The sequence below is a fragment of the Hippocampus guttulatus genome, chromosome 7, assembly GCF_054856545.1.
Source record: "Hippocampus guttulatus isolate MCC_2025c chromosome 7, RoL_Hgut_1.0, whole genome shotgun sequence".
Taxonomy (NCBI): Eukaryota; Metazoa; Chordata; class Actinopteri; order Syngnathiformes; family Syngnathidae; genus Hippocampus; species Hippocampus guttulatus.
This window is the reverse complement of record NC_141267.1, coordinates 4,571,664-4,595,949: the sequence shown is the minus strand read 5'-3', so window position 1 is coordinate 4,595,949 and position 24,286 is coordinate 4,571,664. Positions and strand designations below refer to the sequence as shown.

Here is a 24,286-nt window from a genome sequence, read left to right as displayed (position 1 = left end):
GATTACATTCAAAACATGTGTGTGTGAGAACAGAGGCATCATTGGACCAATCTTCATTGAAGAATCTGGCGCAGCAGTGACAGTCACCAAGGAGCGGTATGTGGAGGTCCTCAAAACCTTCAAGAATGAGCTCCAGACCATCTACCCGTCGCTCATGAGCAAGTTCTGGTTCCAGCAAGACGGAGCAAGTTCTCACACCGCAAACCTGTCCCGAGATTGGGTGAAAGAGAACTTCGGAGGCCGAGTGATCAGTCTCAAGACTGATTTTGAGTGGGCACCCCATAGTCCGGACCTAAGCCCCCCAGATTTTTTTTCTTTGGAGCTATTTTAAGGACAGAGTCTACGCAGGGAAACCCAGAACCATCACGGAACTCAAGAAAGCCATCAGGGAGGAGATGAGAGCCATTACCAATTCAGTCTGTAAGAACGTAATGGACAAATTCTTGCTGCGCCTCAAGAAATGCACGGAGCTAAATGGAGGCCATCTAGAACATATGCTGTACAACGGAGAAAAAACCCCCCAAAGACCCGAGTGTTTTGATGTGATGTTTTGAATATAATAAACTAGTTATGGCCAACGTTTCATTTCATTCGGACAAAACACGAAGAAACGGGGCCTAATTAGAGTTGGGGCCCGTTTTTTTTGGGTCACCCTGTATATATATTAGAGCTGTCAAACGATTAAAATATTTAATCTAGTTAAAAATGCAACTGTCATAATTAACTCAAATTACCTAAAAATTCATCGCGATTACTCACACATTTTTTATTGTTTCTGAATTTCCTTTTATATTTTTTTGTCCTATTTTTCCCCATTTTAATGCTCTCATCAACATGGAATCATGAATCAGTTTTCTATGTGCAAAATGCAAATATTTACTACATAATTTCGATGTTCAATTTTACATAAACATTATTCACTTGGAGCAGTTATTCACACATAATCTCTCACACAATGTAACTGTCCATCAACAACAGTGAAAAAAATATTTTGTCACACAACAGCTGCTTTAACAGCTCTTTTTATGGAATCAAAACAGAGCAATATAACATTATAAAGTGCACATCTAAGGTAAACTAGTACTCAGCCTATAGTGGATTTAAGCCATGGTTGCATACTTCGTTTTTCTCAAGTTTGCTTTGAACACAGCAGTCAGGCTATGTTGATTCTGTTGGTCCTTCTTGCGTGGAAGTCTCTCCACGGTTTTGTGTAGACATCATTTCGGATGACTACACTTGGTTGAATGACAACACTGCAGACATTTTATTTTCGCTAGGTCACTACCAATGCACCGCTGAACTTCACCGTCACTGTCAGACGAACAAAGAGAAGCTCCACCCGCTCTATTTATATGGACACGGAACACTGTAACCTTCCACACAAAATAGTTCCAAACAAGTAACAATCGCGTCAGTGGCATACATCGTACACTGCACCTGTATGATCCAGGTAACTTTGGTCTTGTCAGTGGAGCAATCTGGCAACTTTTTAAAAGTAAACGTTCCATTCATAAACTCTTTAAGTATTCGTTTTCGGTGTCTCGCGCCGCCGTGGCTGGCAAAACAAATGTGTGTGGACATATGCAGCGCGCTTGTTGTTTTGTTTCTGGTTTATTTATAGAGCAACGTAACATCCGCTGTGACATGTGCCGCGTTAATCTCGCGAGAAAAAATTTAATCCCATTAAAATTCATTTAAATTTATGCCAATAAAAACGCGCTAAACTGACAGCTCTAATATATTTATATATATCTAAATACAGGACTGTGCATGTTGCTTGATGTGACTTGCTGTTGTTTTGCAGCTTCTCGTGGACCGTTTGCGGACTTTTTTTTTTTTTTACCTGTACAGTGAAACTCCTCTACAACGAAATCATGTTTGCAGCAAGCAATTTTTCACAACAGGGGGGTTTTCACTGTAGCAAATTTGATCTCAGATGTAAATGTCCACTTTCAAGCGCTCAAGGACATCTGCACAATTGCACTCTTCTTGTACAACAAATACTGCTCCTGGTCACTCTAAAATGGTTCAATGATTTTCCGCACCAACTGTACAACTGTCAGAGTATTGTATTCTACCACTCATCACTTTAGCACTGCTTGATACTTTGCACATTGTCTCACAGTTGTCACTGGGTGGTACCACCGCACTACGGTTCACTTACATTACGAAATGTCCTTCCATACTTATTTGTCATGTTCTTGTTTATGATGATATTAATGCAGCGTGTGATACCAGAGATAAATTCCTTGTGTGTTCTACATACTTGGCCAATAAAGCTGATTCTGATTCTCTGATTCTGAAACACACACAGACACAAACACACACACACAAACGTATGTGTACACGCACACACAATCGTATGTGTACTCTTTATTTTTATTTCAATCGTGCATAAGTATGAGCACACACTTATTTGACACTTCATATTGTCAGTGTAGAAAGAAAAAAAGGGAAAGAAATTGTGAAATTTACAATCAGCATTCACATTCACTTACATCAATTTCTTGGTTCATGTTTTTTATTTTGCTTGCTCCGTCTTTCATTTTGATCACTTTTACCCTCTCTTCCAGCATCAGAGCTCTTCTTGGCTTCGCTGCTTGACATCCAAAGGTCCGTTTTGTCGCCATTTTAGCAATGCAACGTCCATGCTCGCCTGAATCTAACAATAACAAATACTTACTGCACCCGGTGGCTTTTCTTTCCACCATCTCACTGTCTCTAACTCGACCGACCCTCGATCGCCACCCAAGACAGCGTTGCTCAGCTGATGTCATGCAATGAACTTTTAAGCCAGCCACGGGACGCTTCGTAGTCCTCGATGGCCATAGTTAGCTCTTGAAGGCTAAAAACCTTACGCTAACTGGAGCGCTAATGAGAGAGAAGCGCTCCAGTTAGCGTAAGGTTTTTAGCATGATAACAAGTAAAGCATTCATGGCAGGCTGATTAAAATACGAGGAAACGTTCATTTCTTTGAATGTCCGTCGGGCCATAAGCAATTTACTCTGAGCAGCTAATCCGATGCATTCCACTCTGTCTTCTACGGATCTAGCTTCAGTATCTACACACATAGACAATGAGGTCCCTCTTGGCCAATCGGAGGCCAGGATGATGCTCGGTAAGCCAATGGCAGAGCAGCTATCAGTATGTTGCGTTCAGGAAACTCGCAGCTGTGACCGAAATAAACATCGTTTACTATGTAAACCAGTGTGGTGGTTGCTGTTGCCATTTCCGAATGAAGCAGTAGAGGTCACTGTTGGATTAGACTTCATTGTAGTGAATGTCTTCGCGAGGCTGGAGCAGAAAAAATGATTTCGTACAACGCGGTCGATGCTCAGCGTCCACACAGTTTAAAGCACAGTGAAGCTGTGGGAATGAATGGGAAGAGAGTCACGCCGTAACCAGTAATAAGAAGCTGATTCGAAAAAAAAGTTGAGCGCGTTGGGGCGCATATTTAGTCAATGACATGTCCACACAATTGTACATACACACATATGTTTGATCACTTACTTTTTGACATTTTAGGGGAAGCTGAGCTTCCCTGGCAGTTTTAGAGCAATCGCCTCTGCATTGTATCCATAGTTCAGTATGGTATAATAACTGTAAAAAATAAAGCTATCAAGTACAACTTTATTGCTTCTTGCTTGGCTCTCGACAAAGGCGGACGCTTTTGCTTTCTGCTCCTGTCTTGTAATTGTCATATGCTTGTGCAGGAGTTTTTTTGCCTAACTCAAACCATCCTCAAAATGAGGATAGTTCGAGGGTGTTTTTTTGTCTCCCCCTCTCCCTCCCCTGTTGTTTCTTCCGACTTTCGGGGTTGAGTGAACGCTGGCGCTTCTGGCTGCCGCTGCTCAACCCGTTCTGTTTTATTGTTTTTGTTCCTGATTGTAAAGTGTCCGTGGGTGTCTTGAAAGGCTCTTATAAATAAAATGTATTATTATTATTATTTATTATTATTGTCAAATGTGCTGTTTGTGAAACATACAGCACATTTGAAATTGCGTCCCTCTCACATATTTTTGCTATTTTCTTTTTTTTTTAGATATATATAAATCCTACTTCCCGGATTTCACTTATCACTGGTTCTTTTTGGAACGTAACCCTCGTGATAAACAAGGGCTTACTGTATGTGTGTGTGTGTGTGATATATATATATATATATATATATATATATATATTGTATATATATATATATATATATAGGGGCTGGCGGCCCGGAAGTCCAGTGGTTAGCACTTCGGCTTTACAGTGCAGAGGAACCGGGTTCAATTCCAGCTCCGGCCTCCCTGTGTGGAGTTTGCATGTTCTCCCTGGGCCTGCGTGGGTTTTCTCCGGGTACTCCGGTTTCCTCCCAAATTCCAAAAACATGCATCGCAGGCTGATTGAACACTCTAAATTATCCCTTGGTGTGAGTGTGGGCATGGATCGTTGTTCGTCTCTGTGTGCCCTGCGATTGGCTAGCAACCCCCGCCTACTGCCCAAAAACAGCTGGGATGGGCTCCAGCACCCCCCGCGACCCGAGTGAGGATAAAGCGGTTCGGAAAATAAATGAATGAATGATTATATATATATACAGTATATATTAGAGCTGTCAGTTTAGCGCGTTTTTATTGGCATTAATTTAAATGAATTTTAACGGAATTTAATTTTTTCTCGCGAGATTAACGCGGCACACGTCACAGCGGATGTTACGTTGCTCTATAAAGAAACCAGAAAAAAAAAAAACGTGCTGCATAGGTCCACGCACGTTTGTTTTGCTAGCCACGGCAGCGAAAACGGATACTTAAAGAGTTCATGAATGGAAAGTTTACTTTTAAAAAGTTGCCAGATTGCTCCACTGACAAGACCAAAGTTACCTGGATCATACAGGTGCAGTGTACAATGTATGCCACTGACGCGATTGTTACTTGTTTGGAACTATTTCGTGTGGAAGGTTACAGTGTTCCGTGTCCATATAAATAGAGCGGGTGGAGCTTCTCTGTGTTCGTCTGACAGTGACGGTGAAGTTCAGCGGTGCAGTGGTAGCGACCTAGCGAAAATAAAACGTCTCCAGTGTTGTCATCGAACCAAGTGTAGTCATCCGAAATGATGTCTACACAAAACCGTAACGAGACTTCCGCGCAAGAAGGACCAACAGAATCAACATAGCCTGACTGCTGTGTTCAAAGCAAACTTGAGAAAAACGAAATATGCAACCATGGCTTAAATCCACTGTAGGCTGAGTACTAGTTTACCTTAGATGTGCACTTTATAATGTTATATTGCTCTGTTTTGATTCCATAAAAAGAGCTGTTAAAGCAGCTGTTGTGTGACAAAATATTTTTTTCACTGTTGTTGATGGACAGTAACATTGTGTGAGAGATTATGTGTGAATAACTGCTCCAAGTGAATAATGTCTATGTAAAATTGAACATCGAAATTGTTGTTTCAGTAAATATTTGCATTTTGCACATAGAAAACTGATTCATGATTCCATGTTGATGAGAGCATTAAAATGGGGAAAAATAGGACAAAAAATATATAAAAGGAAATTCACAAACGATCAAAAATGCGTGAGTAATCACGATTAATTTTTAGTGAATTTGAGTTAATTATGACAGTTGCATTTTTAATTAGATTAAATATTTTAATCGTTTGACAGCTCTCTTTCTCTCTCTCTCTATATATATATATATATAGTATATATATGCGATATCAAGGTGTAGGTTGCGCAAGGAGGCACCCGAGATGATCCAACACACAGCTGCAGGGTGTAAGATGCTGGCAGGGAAAGCTTACATTTAACGCCAAACCAGGTGGCTGGCACAGTCTACCAAAACATCTTTGCGGAGTATGGACTGGAAACCCCAAGGTCAAAATGGGAAACACCTCCAAAGGTGGTGGAGAATGACCGAGCGAAGATCCTGTGGGGACTTCCAGATACAGACTGACAAGATGGCGAACCAACCAGATATCGTGATCATTGATAAAGGGCAGAGGAAAGCAGTTGTAGTGGATCTAGCGATCCCAAGTGATGGAAACATCAGAAAGAAAGGAACAAGAGAAACTGGAGGAATACCAAGGGCACAGAGAGGAGCTGGAGAGAGCCTGGAAGGTAAAGGTGACAGTCGTGCCTGTGGTGGTCGGACCACTCGGGGCAGTGACCCCCAAACTGGATGAGTGGTTGCAACAGATCCCGGGACAACATCGGACATCTCAGTCCAGAAAAGCGCAATGCTTGGAACAGCAAGGATACTGCGCAGAACCCTCAAGCTTCCGGGCCTCTGGTAGAGGACTCAAGCTGAATGTGGGACGAACACCACCCGAGGGGTGAGACGAGGAATTTATATACTAAATTCATAGGACAACTCTGATCGGCAATGTACACTACAGCATGTAAGTAGAAATATAATGTCAACAAAAACATTTTGCATAGCTTGAAAAGTACGTAAAAAGGCTCATTCAGAACTCGAGGTTCGACTGTCTTTTGTATTTATGGATACCGATACTATATGGCTTTACTAATATTCATAAGAATAATCTTCTACTTTACAATACCAAAACCTGTGTTATGAAATGAATTTTTTGGTTTTTGGAGACATGATTATGGAAAATGTAAACACTGAAAGATACTGTATGGACAGAAATAAAGCGTTGCATGTCGACATTGACTGATTCTGGTTCGTAATTATTGTGAGAAATAATATGACTAGTGTCATCACACAAATGGATATGGGTGGTTTTCATAAATTATGGTCCAGGAGTGTGCCATAACAGGCCAATAAAGAATGAGCTAGTAACGCAATTACTTTTGGGAAGAAGTAATATCACCATATACATTATATTCCCATCTATGGACTTCTTTCAAATGGAAATTCCCTCACCCGGAATAAAAACCTATGCATTAAAATTTAGACTACGATATTACATTAACAATCGATTCACAACAATGGAAGTTCCAGTACAGTGAACCTCCTCTACAACGAAATCATGTTTGCAGCAAGAAATTTTTCACAACAGGGGGTTTTCACTGTTGCAAATCTCAGATGTAAACACACACACACAAACGAATGTGTGCACGCACACACAAACGTAAGTGCACTCTATTTTTATTCCAATAGTGCATAAGTACGAGCATACACTTATTTGACCCTTCATATAGTCAGTGTAGAAAGAAAAAAAGAGAAAGAAATTGCGAAATGTACGATCAGCATTCACTTTCACTTACATGATTTTATTGGATAATGTATTTTATTTTGCTTCCTCCGTCTTTCATTTGGATCACTTTTACCCTCTCTTCCAGCGTCAGAGCGCTTCTTGTCTTAGCTGTGACATCCAAAGGTCTGTTTTGTAGCCATTTTAGCAATGCAACGTTCTTGCTGCGTCTGAAACTAACAATAACAAATACCTCCTGGACGACTGCGCATGTGTAAACCAGTGTGGTGGTTGCTGTTGCCGTTTCCGAACGAAGCAGTCGAGGTCGCTGTTGGATTACACTTCGTTGTTGTGAATACCGTCGCGAGGCAAGAGCGGAGAAAAATATTTCGTATAACGCAACAGGGGGTTTTTTTCGTTGTATTGGGGGGGGGGGGGGGCAGGAAAGTGGGAATGGTGTTAATGCATGAAGATTTCTTTCACACTATGGGGTATTTTCGCCCATGTTGGTTTCGTTGTAGAGGAGTTTCACTGTACCCGGAAGCCCGCAGTGGTGCAAACACAAGCAAGTCCCGCTTGATACTACGGAATAACTGTTCGCGCCGCTATTTACTCCCATTGGATCGAAAAACGGCGACATGTGAGTGACTCTCTTAGCATGAGTTTTCCTGGAATAGTGAAAGATTTCGTTCACAGCTCCGAGTTTCCTGAACGCAACATACTTAGACCTGCTCTGGCATTGGCTACTACCGATCATCATCCTGGTCTCCCATTGACCAAGATGGACCTCAATCCAGTATTTAAGTGTGTAGATAGCTAGATCTGTGGAAGAGAGCGTGGATTGCATCCGATTAGCTGCTCAGAGTAAATTGCTTGTGGCTCGACGGACAGTCGAGTAAACGAACGTTTCCTGGAATGCTTTACCTGTTATCATGCTAAAAACCTTCCGCTAACTGCAGCGCTTATTGGAGAGAAGGCGAGTTAATTCGCGCTATCAATGGGCATCGAGGACTTTGAAGCGTCCTGTGGCTGGCTAAAAGTGTCGTGCACGGCATCAGCTGAGCAACGCTGTCTTGGGTGGCGATCGAGGGGAGGTCAAGTTTGAGACAGTGAGTGAGTGGAAAGAAAAGCCACCAGGTCTGTTACTCGTCTCATTTTGTAGCAAATAGTCCTAAATTTGTTTTTACTGTATTTTGTTCATATACCTGTACAGTGTACTGCAGCTTTTGTGTTATAAACAGTGTTTGGAGCATACTGTATATTTTTGCATTTCATTGCTTGTGTTGTTACACATGTATTTTGTTCACATACTTGCACGTTCCTAAAGGACATGTACCATAGTCATATTCCACATATGGAAATTCTGTTATAAGAAAAGATTGGACAGCGCAAATATGATTCCTTACTAGAGAATACTTACTGTTTATAATGTAACCATAACTCCTTTTTTAATAAGTAGCATGCCCAAAACTCTTGAGGACACACAAGCAAACAGACCTAAACCAATTTTTCTGGCGATTTATCACATCATGGACAGGGGACTTCATTATACATTATTGGAGTGCAATTTGTGGTTCCAACAGTTTTTTTGAAACTGATGCATTTTAAGGGTCTAAAGCGGGGGTGGGCAAACTACGGCCCGCGGGCCGGATCCGGCCCGTTGGTCTTTTTAATCCGGCCCGCCGAAGGTTGGTACACAATTAAGGTTCGATGTAAATGATTGCATTCATTTAATTTGGACTTGTAATGACAGGCATTTCAACGCCAGGCGGCGCAGTTACTTGAAGTTGCAGAGCACAGGGAGGGAGGTGGAGACGACACGGAAGTAGCGCCAACTCAAGCAACTCTAGCTCGATACGACGGAATAAGTGTGTCCGGCTGTCCGCGCCGCTATTTCTATCATTGGATCCAAAACAGCGACATGCAAGAGACTCTATTTTTACGTCCTGTAGATCATGGCATCCAAACGAAGAGGAACAGTAATGGCCTTGGAAGAGAAAGTGAAGGGTATCTGATTAAACGAAGCAGGTTACAAAATACGAAACATTCAGGAGACGTTTGGAGTCGGAAAGTCTCAAATCTACGAGACTTTGAAAAACGAGGAAGCGATTCTTGCTCAGTCCGATTCTGGCTATTTCCATGCTCAGAGTGAATTGCTTGCGGCTCGACGGACAGTCGAGTAAATACACGTTTCCTGGTATGGCTGTTTCCTGGTTGACTGTTATCGTGCTAAAACTTTTCCACAAACTGGACCGCTAATAAGAGAGAAAGCGAATTCCATAACACTAACTATGGGCATCGAAGACTTCGAAGCGTCCCGTGGCTGGCATCAAAAATTCATTGCACGACATCAACTGAGCAGCGCTGTCTTGTGTGGTGATGGAGGAGAGGTCAAGTTCGAGACAGTGAGTGAGTAGAAAGAAACCACCAGGTCTTTTACTCGAGTCATTTTGTAGCAAATAGTCCTAACTTTGCTATATTTTGTCACCTACCTGTACTGTATGCTGCAGTTTTGGGACAATATATTGTTGCACTTTATTGCTTGTGTTGTCACACATGTATGTTGTTAACATACTTGGACGTTCATACAGGACATATACCACAGTTGTTTCACTGTTCTCATTAAAAAAAAAAAAACGTAATACTTTAATGCTTTTGTTCTGTTGATGTTTGGTATGGACTGTCAACATGTACAGTTTTTTATATGAACCGTATCTTGTGCTGACCCGGCCCACCTGTCAAATTTAGAAATCAATGTGGCCCCCGAGCCAAAAAGTTTGCCCACCCCTGGTCTAAAGGGCTCTTGAGTCTTACATCGGTGTGTTGGCATGTCACAAAGATGAAGTAGCCATTGGGAAACAAACAATAGCACAAATCTCAGGTCACGGTTTGATCTCTGCAATATTGTAAGCAGTGAAATCTGGTGATTGATTCTAAAGGGTAGAAAATATAGACTCTCGAATTAGGTCAGCATTTCACCATCTGGTTGGACCATACATTCTGAGAACCACCAATATCATCATGTATTAATAACCAGGGATGAACAGTAACATTTTGGGATGGTTCTCAAATGAGCACCAAAGGTTGTTGTTTGGACTCATGGATGAACTTACATCATATTGTTAATGTCTAATTTTGTCATATGTCCGTCACTAAATATTTTTTTCTCTTTGTTCCCCTTTACTGTTTTTATTTCCTAATTCCAGCAACATTATACCTGGGCTACACAATGGCAGCTTATTAAAACACAATTTACGATCAGAAATCATATTTCACACCACTGAGTTGCATGGCCCGCGCCCATTCGAAGAGTTAAGTGCCTACTGTGACTTGCAGTACGGGACCTTGTGATCAGTTAGCTTAGCACAGTTGTCTTGGTCAACCATCACCAGTCCACTCTATTTTTGTTGGCCCTTGGAAGCATTCGTCGCGGTGTCTGACTTGACTTCGAAATGAGGCTGGCCTGACCTATAGTGCACAAAAGTGCGATGACAGACTTGAACTGGAGCGCGGGATTCAATTTCCAGTTCTCATGAGCTATTTCAGTTATGTGGAGTCAAGCCGACTGCACAAAACAAAAAATTTGGATGATGAACTTCACTCTGGCTGTAATCGAGACTACGTCTCCCGCTTCGTTCTTAACACTGCATTTTTTTATAATCAACGGGATTGTGTAGCAGGAAGTTATGCTTTACAAAACATACCCAATGGCCCAGGTAGACAGGGAGAATTGGCTCTTTTCTCTGCTGCAAGAAGAAGATGACCATGAGAGCGAAGGAATATGAGGGGATTCCACCCTCGGCTTGACAGTCAATGTGACAGAGCTGCAGATAAATAAAGCCGTTGACATTAAGACAACATGACCAAATGAAAATGCAACAGAATTATAGTCAACTGTATTTTTTTAAACTTTAGGCAGAAAAATTTACAAGTTAGGCATGAGTCAACATAACTCAACAAACCTCAAGGATTCTAGTACAGTTATGTCGATTTTTTACTTTGACCGCTTTGTCATTTGTCTACTCACCCTTGCCCAGTACCGGAAAGCCAGCACCAGGGGAACCAACCTGGGTTCCATTTTAGCCAAGGCTGCCATGTGATTTGTCGTGAGACAAGCAACATCATTGCCTGAACTCACTTTGCAAATCAATCCACTGTAAATTGAACAAAAACAAATGTCAGATTTCATGATTAACTTGTCAAAAGTACCAGTAACTTTGTTGAATTAACATTGTGAAATTCTTGCTTTCGTTCTTTGTTTTTTTTTTTTAATTAAACAAACATATTTGCTGGTTATGTACATTTCTCTTAATAGTCAACAAGAGTTCCAATTTTCTTTAATCAACAATTACGTAATTATACTTAATAGTAGGCTGTATACTAATCTGAATTGCACTGAATAAACACAACATAATGATGGTAACATTTATTTTTTGGAATACTGTACACCAGCAGTCCCCGGGCCGTGGGCCGGATCCGGTCCCTGGGTCATTTGGTGCCGGTCCGCACAGAAAGAATAAATACTTACATTACATCCATTTTATTTTTTTTGGAGTCTGAAAGGTTTCATTTTGAAAAATTACCGGATTCTCTGTTACATCGTCTACAGTATGACACTCTAGATGCAGGTCAAGGTCAGCTTCTCGGTCACGTGATAAAATGAAACCCGGGAGCTAGCAAAATGAGTAAAAAACAAAAACAAAAAACATCTTTGTAAAGTTTCTTTGGGAAGGGGATAAGGCCTAGCCAGGAGACAGAAGAGGAGCCTATGACTTTTAAGAAAAAGAAGTCAACATTTCATAGACAGTAGCAGGAGTCCGACTTAAAATATGGATCTCAATGGGAGATTCCCACGCACCAAGGGACTATCTGCATAATATGCGGCGATAGTGAGTCGTATTTTTCATGCACTTTGTATCTTATTTTGAAGGCAGGTTTAAATGTTACCATAGTGACCAGAGAGTGTTGCGGCCAAATCAGACGTTCCTCGTGTCATGATTCCTTTTTATGATTATGTTTCGGAAATGCCACAGTTTTTATGCAGATCATATAATTTCGTTGTAAAGGTCGGTCCCTGAAAATATTGTATGACATTAAACTGGTCCGTGGGGCAAAAAAGGTTGGGGACTGCTGCTGTACACAACAAATTATTATGAACAACAAGTTAAAAGACAACATTTAGACCTTTATTAGCCCAGGGGTCGGCAACCCAAAATGTTGAAAGAGCCATATAGGAAGAAAAAGACAAAAAATACAAATATGTCTGGAGCCGCAAAAAAATAAAAGCCTTCTATAGAACTGACAATCAAGGAAACATGTATGTAGGAGACTAGACTATCTCAGAATTGTTTGTTATTCATTCCTTTGTTGTGTGTTCACAAACGCCAGCCATCTCGTTACCTCTGCGTCCCGCGTACGAGACGCATAATTTTCCTGCGGGACGTACAGTTCCAAATAATGTGCATTTTTGGGACGCAAGGAAATTTCTCAGTCAAAACAAACACAAAAAATAATAATAATAAAACTACGTCGCAGGCCTGAGGACTTCACGGTTATGATCGTTACCGGGAGCATGTCGTTTCCGTGGCGTCATTTTGACGGTACCGAAAAATCGTTTCCCATAGAAGTCACCTCACACGAGTTGACTGTACGCAATCGAATCTCTCCTGTGTGATCAACGCGATTTTACTGTGCCTGTATGTGTGTTTGTGGTGTGGTGTGTGAGTGTGTTTCTTCTAATTTGTTTTGTTTTCAGTGTTACGGGGGAAGGAGCAGATAACGTTATGTGCGCATGCGGGTTGCTATTTTAGTCCGCAAACTGAGAAATCGCGCGGATGACAGTTTGAGATGGCGGCGAAAAAAAAACACACAAAGGTCTACTAATTACGACATTTATGAAATGGGAATGCCAGTCTGATTTTTCTGATGAATCATCTGAAGGGCGTATCACTAAACTCACCTGTGACGTAGGCACAGAACACGAGATATGACGGGAGGCACGATTCCGAGGCAAGTTGGTCATTAGATCTATAGGCTAATCGCTATGAAAATTTTTATGAAACAGTCTTGGTTACTCTATAATTTACTGGTTGTAGCATGGTAACTTTATGAATAAAATATTTGTCAGAAGGTGGAGTAATGCTAATGTTAACTGTCGGTCGAACTAACGATGACGTGTGGTAGATTCTTTCGTCAAATTGATAGTAGATTACACATGCATGTCTTGGGAAGAGGATGTCAAGCCACATCAATACTGACCTGTATTAATGATTACCAGTAAATTAATCTTTGCAGTGTGAGATTGGAAAACATACTCTGATTTTGTGGTATGCTGTATTCATGATGCCATATGAGTACACCATATTTTGATCCATTTATTTTGTTGAATAATCCTGGAGTACACAGCTGCTGATGTAATGTTCATTGTCAATGCATAGTTTTCAAACATTTACCCTTGAAACATTATACTTTTGAGGATCAGAATTCTTGATTATAAATATTAGTCAAAATAGAAAAATGGGTTCGCATGATGAACGTTTACGGAACCCAAAATTAGTTACCGTGGTTTCCCATTGGGTAATCCGACGGAATCGAAAAACGGTGACCGTGAATTTCCAAAATCCTCAGGCCTGCTACGATACATCTTTTTTCGCCACCATTGTTGTTTTGATCTCGCGTTAATATCGCATGATGAGATTTCCGTTCTCGCGAGACGGGATTGGCGAGATCGACCTTCACCTCGCAGAAAGCAGACAATTGCCAAGTTGTGTAACGTTAAAACAAGTGTCGCAAACAAGTTTCTTGCAGAGATATCACAGAGGAAGCAGCTAAAGTTGGATAGTTGTATGCGAAAATAATTTGACTTTGAGAAAGCCTTGCATCATTGGAAGCAGAGTCAAGAGAGGAGAATTTATGAACTCAAAGACTGAACCATGGGATGATATAAGAACCTATTTCTCAGCAAATCTTGTATGCCTGAATTATTTAAATTTTTGCAGCATTTGTTTATAAGAAATAAACCAATTATCAATGTATATTGTTGTTGTTTGTGTTATTATCATATGCAATTGAATAAGTAGACCATTTCAGAATTCGAAATTTGGGATGCTCTAAATGCATAATGGGACTCATACTTTTCTGATCAGCGACTCCCTGGGACTCGCTGGGGTTAAACTGTAAAATTATCACTGAAACGCCCGCATAGAACTTATTTTGTGATTTCCTCGTTTGATTTTCTGTTTTGGTGCATTTTTTGCTCTTTTCTGAGTACCAGTGATCATTAATTTCCGTTTTTCGGAAGCGGTCTTTGAACGCCTCGAGTCGAACGAGAGAAGAGAACGCACGGAGTCGGATGCAGTCGTGTCTGTGTTTGTCGAGACTGTTAAAAGCATAAATAAAGTACATGTTTTAAAAAGCCAACACCACTGCTCTCCTTTTTTCAGAGCTGCACATGTTCCTATATCTATATGAGCTATATTAGCCTCCTATCAAAATGACTAAGTTTGTTCCAATTCCACGATGAGCCTTCATGATTTAATGTTTTTTTCCCTGCAGTGCATTCTGTCGAGCAATGGTGCCCAACCTTTTTTGACAGAACATCTACTATTCAACCAACCTACCGCGATCGAACCGCGCATACACAACACACTTACAGACGCATGCCGACCTTCATTCGTCGCATGGACGCACTTGCGTTTTTGACTATCGTAGCTCACGTGTACAGTATTAAAAAATGCTTTTTACGGCCCTCCAGATTCTCTTTGCCAGTACCCACGAGGAATTGTACATGAAACACCGTTTTTAAACATTTTATTTATTTATTGCAACAGCCACCTGCCTTGCATCCCGCCCTGCGAATAGAAACGTGTGTCGCAGGCTATTACGCAAATCTTCATTGACCTTATACAACTCCAAACATTCAGTGATCCATATATGTGGCATCGAGTCATAGGCTTTCTTGTAATCAATCCAGGCTGTGCACAGGTTGGTATGTCGGGATCTGCAGTCTTGTGCGACTGTTCTGTCAACCAGGAGCTGATGTTTGGCTCCTATGGTATCTCGACCAATGCCCTTCTGTGCTTCGCTCATGTATTGATCCATGTGTCCACTTATCTTAGCCGCAATGATGCCTGACATGAGCTTCCATGTCGTGGAGAGACATGTTATTGGCCGATAGTTGGATGGGACTGCACCCTTTGAGGGATCCTTCATGATCAGGATCGTTCGCCCTTCGGTTAGCCATCCTGGGTGAGTCCCATCCCTCAGCAGCTGGTTCATTTGTGCTGCTAGGCGCTCATGGAGTGCTGTGAGTTTCTTTAGCCAGTAGGTGTGGACCATGTCCTGGCCTGGTGCTGTCCAGTTTTTCATATCTGAGACTCTTTCCTGTATGTCTGCCACTGTTATGGGAACTGGGTTCTGTTCAGGGAGGTCGCTGTGCTCCTCTCTCAGGGTCACCAGTCATTGTGCATTATATATATATATACAGTCAAACCTCGGTTTTCGTACATAATCCGTTGCAGAAGACTGTTCGAAAACCAGAACCATGTTTCCCATTGGAATAAATGTAAAAAATATTTTATCTGTTCCAAGTCAAGAAAACATTTTTTTGACAATTTTACACCATAAACTGTACACATGTAATAAGAGAGCAGGTAATATGTGAAATACTGTACAAACAAACTGTAATATGTTTTATTTTCACCAATTTTAACATTAACATTGTAACAAAAATTGAAGGAACATCTCTCTCGCTCTCTTTCTGTCGTGGGGCATGCGCCTATTCCAGCTGTCATCGGGCAGATGGTCTTTCGTTTTTAGGATGCTGCTGATGGTGGATTTCGGCATCCTGAACTCCTTAGTCAACACAGGCACACGCACACCTGATTCATATTTCGCGATCAAATCTTTCTTAAATTCTATAGTTTTGCGCACTATTTTCCTCTTTTCTTCACCAGGTTTACTGCCACAAATTAGGCTAGTCATTAAAAGGTCCATAAATAAAAAGCAAGTGGAAGAGTGGGAACCCTGCAAGACTCGCATGCGGCCACTATTCCTCGAATGGGTTCGCACCACACCCTTGAAAGGACAGTCTTTTTTATCCATTATTGAAAGAGAAACATGTTGCATTATCAGCATGCATCGTGTTACTTTTCCAACCTACCCCACTGTCAGAAAAAGATGTTGAGTTTGTACCTTGGTCTTTCTATCGCAAGTGATCCACCCTCACCAGTGACACTTCAATTTGCCTGTTGTTATTCCTTTATTTTTTAATTACATCTTTAGGATGTCAAATGAAATACAGTGATCCCTCGCTATTTCGCGGTTCGTTTATCGCGGCTTCAGTGCATCGCGGATTTTTTCAAACATATTCATAAAAAATAAAATTAAATAATATGTTGCTCCATGTGATTCGCTGTTGTTTTGCAACTTTGTGGACGTTTTGCGGACTTAAAAAAATAAAATTAAAATAATAAATTTTCTTCATAAAAATGTTATTTTATTTTTTTACCTGTATATGTTTATTGGTCGCTACTTCGCGGATTTTCGTTTATCGCGTGTAGTTTTGGTCCCCATTAACCGTGATAAACGAGGGATTACTGTCATCGACGAAGGCGGACGCTTTTGCTTTCTGCTCCTGTCCCCCCCAACCCACACTTCCCTGCTCGCCACTCAGACCATGTGCTGTCTTTGTCTGACTTTCCCTAGCCTCCTGTCATATTTTCATCCTAAAAACAAAACATGGAATTGGTTAGCTGGTCTCTCGATGCCATCGACAAAATGTTCTCGACGAGAAGAGCAGGCAGTGGGTAGCCTACTTGCCCCTCGGGGACTTTTGCTGCTGGGTACACCCTAGATCCCTGGAGGAAGGGGAGAATGGTATGCTTGTCAACACTCTCCGTTGAGGATGTGGATAACATCAACATTATCTGCCTTCCGATAACAGGTATGCTGCTGTTTGGCGCGAGCATTTTCCTGATCTATTGAAAAATTCAACCGACGGGAGCGGCTCTATTGGAAGTGAAGAGGCTGCCGGTCTAAGGATGGCATAGTGCGGATGTCCAACACTCAGACTCAGACTGTGCTCAACCACAAACTGTTGCGGTTTTGGAGCATCTCTGCAAGATGGTCAAGTACTTGGAGAAACTGGAATCCATGCTCAAATATTGACAGAAATCACGGATTTGTCTGATCGACGCCACTCAAGAGACATAAGCCACAGACTCAAGGCTGTCTTAAATTGTTGGGCAGCCTGCTACCAAAACAACATCTGCTATCTCGACCTTGCCCTGATGAAAGTATGCACGGAAGCTAGTCCCCCACCATCACCCCCTCCTTCATACACTCCCTTGTATTACCGCCTTCATTGTTTGTGTTGTGACCTGTTGTAACTGTCACATGCTTTTGCAGGAGTGTTTTGCCTCACTCAAATTATCCTCAAAATGAGGATAGTTTGAGCGTGGTTTTTTTTCTCCCCCTCTCCCTCCCTTGTGGTTTCTTTCTGACTTCCGGGTTGAGTGAACGCTGGCGCGTTTGGCTGCCGCTGCTCAACCCGTATTGTTTTGTGTTTTTTGTTATTGTAGTGTCCGTGGGTGTCTTGAAAGGCGCTTATAAATAAAATGTTTTATTATTATTATTATTATTATTATATGAGTACAGTGAAACCCCTCTGCAACGAAATCATGTTTGCAGCAAGAAATTTTTCACAACAGGGGGTTTTTCACTGTAGCAAATTTGATCTCAGATGTAAGCACACGCACACACAAACATATGTGTACATGCACACACACAACGTATGTGTACTCTATTTTTATTGCAATAGTATGCAATAAAAGTATCAAATAAGTATGAGCACACACTTATTTGACACCTTCTACACTGTCAGTGTAGAAAGAAAAAAAAGGGAAAGAAATTGCGAAATTTACGATCAGCATTCATTTTCACTTACATCAATTTCTTGGATAATGTCTTTTATTTTGCTTCGTCCATCTTTCATTTTGATCACTTTTACCCTCTCTTCCAGCATCAGAGCTCTTCTTATCTTAGCTGCTTGACATCCAAAGGTCTGTTTTGTAGCCATTTTAGCAATGCAACGTGCTGCGTCTGAATCCAACAATAACAAATACTTCCTGGACCCGGTGACTTTTCTTTCCACCATCTCACTGTCTCTAACTCCACCTCCCCTCGATCGCCACCCAAGACAGCATTGCTCAGCTGATGTCATGAAATGAACTTTTAAAGCCAGCCACGGGACGCTTCGTAGTCCTCGATGGCCATGGTTAGCGCGATGGAACTCGCCTTCTCTCTAATTAGCGCTCCAGTTAGCGTAAGGTTTTTAGCATGATAACAAGTAAAGCATTCCAGGAAACGTTCGTTTATTTGACTGTCCGTCGAGCCACAAGTAATTTACTCTGAGCAGCTAATCGGATGCTCGGTAAGCCAATGGCAGAGCAGCAATGACAGGGGTGGGAAAACTACAGCCTGCGGGCCGGATCCGGCCCGTTGGTCTTTTTAATCCGGCCCGCCGAAGGTTGGTAGACAATTAAGGTTCGATGTAAATGATTGCATTCATTTCATTTGGACTTGTAATGACAGGCATTTCAACGCCAGGTGGCGCAGTTACTTGAAGTTGCAGAGCACATGGAGGGAGGTGGAGACGACACGGAAGCCCGCAGTAGCGCCAACTCAAGCAACTCCCGCTCGATACGACGGAATAAGTGTGTCCGGCTGTCCGCGCCGCTATTTCTATCATTGGATCCAAAACAGCGACATGCAAGAGACTCTTTATTGCAGTGAGTTTTACTGGAATCGCGAATAGTTTTACATCCTGTAGATCATGGCATCCAAACGAAGAGGAACAGTAATGGCCTCGGAAGAGAAAGTGAAGTGTATCTGATTAAACGAAGCAGGTTACAAAGTACGAAACATTCAGGAGACGTTTGGAGTCGGAAAGTCTCAAATCTACGAGACTTTGAAAAACGAGGAAGCGATTCTTGCTCAGTCCGATTCTGGCTATTTTATATTTAAGAGAGAAAGCGAATTCCATAACACTAACTATGGGCATCAAAGACTTCGAAGCGTCCCGTGGCTGGCATTAAAAATTCATTGCACGACATCAGCTGAGCAACGCTGTCTTGTGTAGTGATCAAGGAGAGGTCAAGTTCGAGACAGTGAGTGAGTGGAAAGAAACCACCAGGTCTTTTACTCGTGTCATTTTGTCGCAAATAGTCCTAACTTTGTTATATTTTGTCACCTACCTGTACTGTATGCTGCAGTTTTGGGGCAATATATTGTTGCACTTTATTGCTTGTGTTGTCACACATGTATGTTGTTAACATACTTGGACGTTCATACAGGACATATACCACAGTTGTTTCACTGTTCTCATTAAAAAATAAATAAAAATTTAAAAAAAGGTAATACTTTAATGCTTTTGTTCTGTTGATGTTTGGTATGGACTGTCAACATATACAGTTTTTTATATGAACCGTATCTTGTGCTGACCCGGCCCACCTGTCAAATTTAGAAATCAATGTGGCCCCCGAGCCAAAAAGTTTGCCCACCCCTGAGCTATGAGTATGTTGGGTTCAGGAAAGTCGCAGCTGTGACCGAAATAAACATCGTTCTCTATGTAAACCAGTGTGGTGGTTGCTGTTGCCGTTTCCGAACGAAGCAGTAGAGGTCGCTGTTGGATTAGACTTCATTGTAGTGAATGTCTTTGCGAGGCAGGAGCAGAGAAAATGATTTTGTATAACGCAACAGGGGTTTTTTTCGTCAGATGGGGGGGGGGGGGGGGGGCAGGATAATGGGTGCTAATGTATGAAGATTTTTTTCACATTTTTTTCGCCCATGTAGGTTTCGTTCTAGAGGTGTTGCACTGTAGTGCTTTGTGAAGTTTTGCACATACAGGAAATAGTCTCAGACATGAAAAACTGGACAGCACCAGGCCCGGACATGGTCCATACCTACTGGCTAAAGAAACTCACAGCACTCCATGAGCGCCTAGCAGCTCAAATGAACCAGTTGCTGAGGGATGGGACTCACCCAGGATGGCTAACCGAAGGGCGAACGATCCTGATCATGAAGTATCCCTCAAAGGGTGCAGTCCCATCCAACTATCGGCCAATAACCTGTCTCTCCACAACATGGAGGCTCATGTCAGGCATTATTGCGGCTCAGATAAGGGTACACATGGATCAGTACATGAGCGAAGCACAGAAGGGCATTGGTTAAGATGCCAGAGGAGCCAAACATCAGCTCCTGGTTGACAGAACAGTCGCACAAGACTGCAGGTCCCGACATACCAACCTGTGCACAGCCTGGATTGATTACAAGAATGCCTATGACTCGATGCCACATACATGGATCACTGAATGCTTGGAGTTGTATCAGGTGAACAGGACCCTAAAGACCCTTCGTTGTGAACTCGATGAGGATATGGAAAACCACACTTGAAGCCAATGGCAAGCCACTTACCCAAGTGTCCATCAAATGTGGCATATACCACCAAGGTGATGCACTCTCCCCACTGCTGTTCTGCATAGGACTGAACCCCCTAAGCCAAGTAATCGCCAAAACAGGCTATGGATACCGCCTCAGAAATGGAGCTACAATCAGTCACCTCCTCTACATGGATGACATAAAGCTGTATGCTAAGAGCGAAAGGGACATAGACTCCCTGATCCACACAACCAGGATCTACAGCAGTGACATCGGGATGTCATTCGGGACTGAGAAATGTAATCGGATGGTAACTAAGAGAGGCAAGGGAGTCTGCACTGAACGGGTCTCACTCCCTGAAGGAACAACAGCAGACATTGAGGACAGCGACAAGTACCTAGGGATACCACAAAAGCCAGTGGCAACCTCAAACTGGCAACAAGGAAAGCGGCTACGGTCAAATATCTCCAGCGGGTGAGGCAAGTCCTCAGAAGCCAGATCAATGGCAAGAATAAGACCCAGGTAAATAAACAGTTATTCCCTGCCAGTAATCAGATACCCTGCAGGAATAATGTAGCCAAAGGAAGAGAATGTTAAGACCCGAAAGCTCCTAACCATGCATGGAGGGTTCCATCCACAATCCAGCACCCTGAGACTGTACGCAAGCCGAAAGGAAGGAGGCCGGGGACTAGTGAGTGTGAGAGCCACTGTCCAGGATGAAACATCCAAGCTCCATGAATATATCAAGGAGAAGGCTCCAACAGATAACGTACTCAGAGAATGTCTCAGACAATGGGGAACAGAGGATGAAGTGCTGGAAGAGGGACCATCATGGGAGGACAAGCCCCTACATGGGATGTACCACCGGACCATAACTGAAGTGGCTGATCTCAAGAAGTCCTATCAGTGGCTAGACAGGGCTGGCCTGTAGGACAGCACAGAGGCACTCATCCTGGCTGCTCAGGAGCAGGCCCTGAGCACCAGAGCCATTGAGGCCCAGATATACCACACCAGACAAGACCCAAGGTGCAGGTTGTGCAAAAAGGCACCTGAGACGATCCAACACATAACTCCAGGGTTTAAGATGCTGGCAGGGAAAGCCTACATGGAACGCCATAACCAGGTGGCTGGCATAGTCTACCGAAACATCTGTGCGGAGTATGGACTGGAAACCGCAAGGTCAAAATGGGAAACACCTCCGAAGGTGGTGAAGAATGACAGAGCGAAGATCCTGTGGGACTTCCAGATCCAGACTGACAAGATGGTAATGGCGAACCAACCAGATATCGTGATCATAGAGAAAGGGCAGAGGAAAGCCGTTGTAGTGGATGTAGCGGTCCCAAGTGATGGAAACATCAGAAAGAAGGAACACGAGAAACTCGAGAAATACCAAGGGTTCAGAGAGGAGCTGCAGAGAGTCTGGAACATAAAGGTGATAGTAGTGCCTGTGGTCATCGGAGCACTAGGGGCAGTGACCTCCAAACTAGATGAGTGGTTGCAACATATCCCGGGAACAACATCGGCCATCTCAGTCCAGAAAAGCGCAGTGCTGGGAACAGCAAGGATACTGCACATAATCCTCAAGATTCCTGGCCTCTGGTAGAGGACCCAAGCTGAATGGGGGACGGACACCACCCGAGGAGTGAGACGAGGATTTAAAATAAAATACAATTCATATGTCTCGTAATGAAATGTTTTTAATAAAAGCCAATTTACTGGTCACACGGGTGTGTAAATGAAGAATTTACTTACACTGACCCAAATTATTTTCAACAAAATGCATTTCATGACATTTTGAAGCTTATGTATGAGTACTACGCCTCCTCAATGTCTCGAGAATGTAATCGAGAAATTACATTACGTCTTTTGGAGAGGGGAACCAAAAAAAATAAAAAAATAAAAAAACTGATCACATGGTTGAGGCGAACACAGTGTAGAGGTGCAGGGTACCATTCCGGCTGCGGCCTTCCTGTGTGGTGTATGCATGTTCTCCCCGGGCCTGTGTGGGTTTTCTCCAGGTACTCGAATTTCCTCCCAAATTCCAAAATCATGCATGGCAGGTTAACTCATTTACACAATTTGACGTATAAATACGTCAATTAGCGCATAGCCGCTCCCTCCCCATGACGTATTAATACGTCAATCACGTTTTTTCATGGGGGAGGGTGCAAGAGAGTCTGATGCAACTTCTCACCAAAGGATTAGGCTTGACGGCAATGTTAAATAGCAAAAAAATGGCCATCAGGTGGCAGTTGTGCAAATATCCACCAGGATCAGGCCGCAGAAGTCGTAGAAAGGGCGCATAGTGGAGGAGGGGCGCATGTGGATAGTGGATTGGAACATTAGCAACTAGCAACGATGGAGAAAAGGAAACTACCTAAAAAGGATTGTTTTTTTCGGTATAAAAGCGTCCTCGAAACAAAACAACAAAGGATATGGTGTTTGTGTGGAAGAGAAGATGACGCTTCGGTCACGTAATCGAAAGCAGCACCCGTCAAACGAAGGTCAGCCTGCGCAAACATGGCGTGCTACACACGGCCCGCATAGCTCACGCCGAGTTTCGAGTTCATCTGATGAAGATGAACATGCTCCACGTCAGGGACCATCGCTTGGCAGAGCATTTTGTGCCTCCCGTGTCGCACATCGCCCACAAATCGTCTCCCTGGCGACTTCCAGCGATGACGGCAAAGAGGCCGCATTGCTTCGCATGTCCAACGCCGGGCACACGTCAGCGATTCGCTGGAATCGTCTCGTAATGACGACGGCGAAGACGATGAACTGGAGAGCGATTTGGATCCCTATCTGTCGGACGAATACATGCCTTCGGACATAACAGAAAGCAGCTGAGAATTCTCGCCAGAGCCGCTGGAACGAGGAGGTAACTGTTGACTAGCTTGCAAGTTCCCATTCAAAACTTCATCACTTCTTATGCCTCATCGGTCACTTTTATGCACCGCTACATTCCCCGCTGTACTATAAAGTTGCCAGTAACACTAATCATTTATGTACGGTTGATGCGTCTCGTAGATGTGGATGAAAATATGTGCCGTAAATGTGCTGACTTGCATGTCGCCATAGGTTTTAAAAAAACAAAACAAAACAAAAGAAACAGGACATATTTGGCACGCTCAGCTCTGCTAAAACCACTAGTGTTAAATTCATATTCCATTTCATTTCAAATTGGATGCTGAGCAACGTGGAATGAATGGTGTAAATAGCAGTCTGCGAGCATGTATGTGTGTGTGTGTGTGTGTGTGTGTGTGTGTGTGTGTGTGTGTGTGTGTGTGAGAGATGTTGATATGTAAGTGGAAAGCAACAATAAAAAAATAGAAAAATAAAAGTGTGGTAATTGTACATACTTCTATAAATTACAGATTGTCCAACCAGAAGCCAAAAGATGACTCCTCGCTTTGGTGGTGGAAAGAAAGGTAAATAAAATTATTGTACCTCACTCTGCAGCAAGATATATTTGCAACTTTTTATGTTTCTATAATTTATAGGTAGGAGGAACACATTGTTGAGGTATTTGAGCTGTCACAAAAGCAAAAAATAGTCTAAAACTTGAAATGATGCTTGAAATGCATGCTTTTGCAAAAAGCTCATTTTCTTTGGATTTCTGCAGAAAATCAGCCTTTTTCATAAAACTTAGCAGTTTTCTAATGCTGATTGCCAACGAACGGAGAAAGATAGAAACAAACTATCTTTTTTTTCTCTT

General features: G+C 42.5%; 1 protein-coding gene and 1 pseudogene across 6 annotated transcripts in view; one reads left to right on the top strand and one right to left on the bottom strand.

The window, feature by feature from the left end:
• tut4 (terminal uridylyl transferase 4) overlaps window positions 1–24,286 on the bottom strand; it is a 101,542-nt gene that overhangs the window by 53,626 nt on the left and 23,630 nt on the right. For all 6 annotated transcript variants that reach the window (XM_086115428.1, XM_086115432.1, XM_086115429.1 and 3 more), the window contains 2 exons: window positions 11,162–11,288; window positions 10,839–10,958 (listed from right to left, as the gene is read on the bottom strand). In XM_086115428.1, the coding sequence (XP_085971554.1) occupies window positions 10,839–10,958; window positions 11,162–11,288 (247 nt within the window). The remainder of the gene's footprint in view (window positions 1–10,838; window positions 10,959–11,161; window positions 11,289–24,286) is intronic.
• LOC147202027 (uncharacterized) lies at window positions 20,849–21,654 on the top strand (annotated as a pseudogene).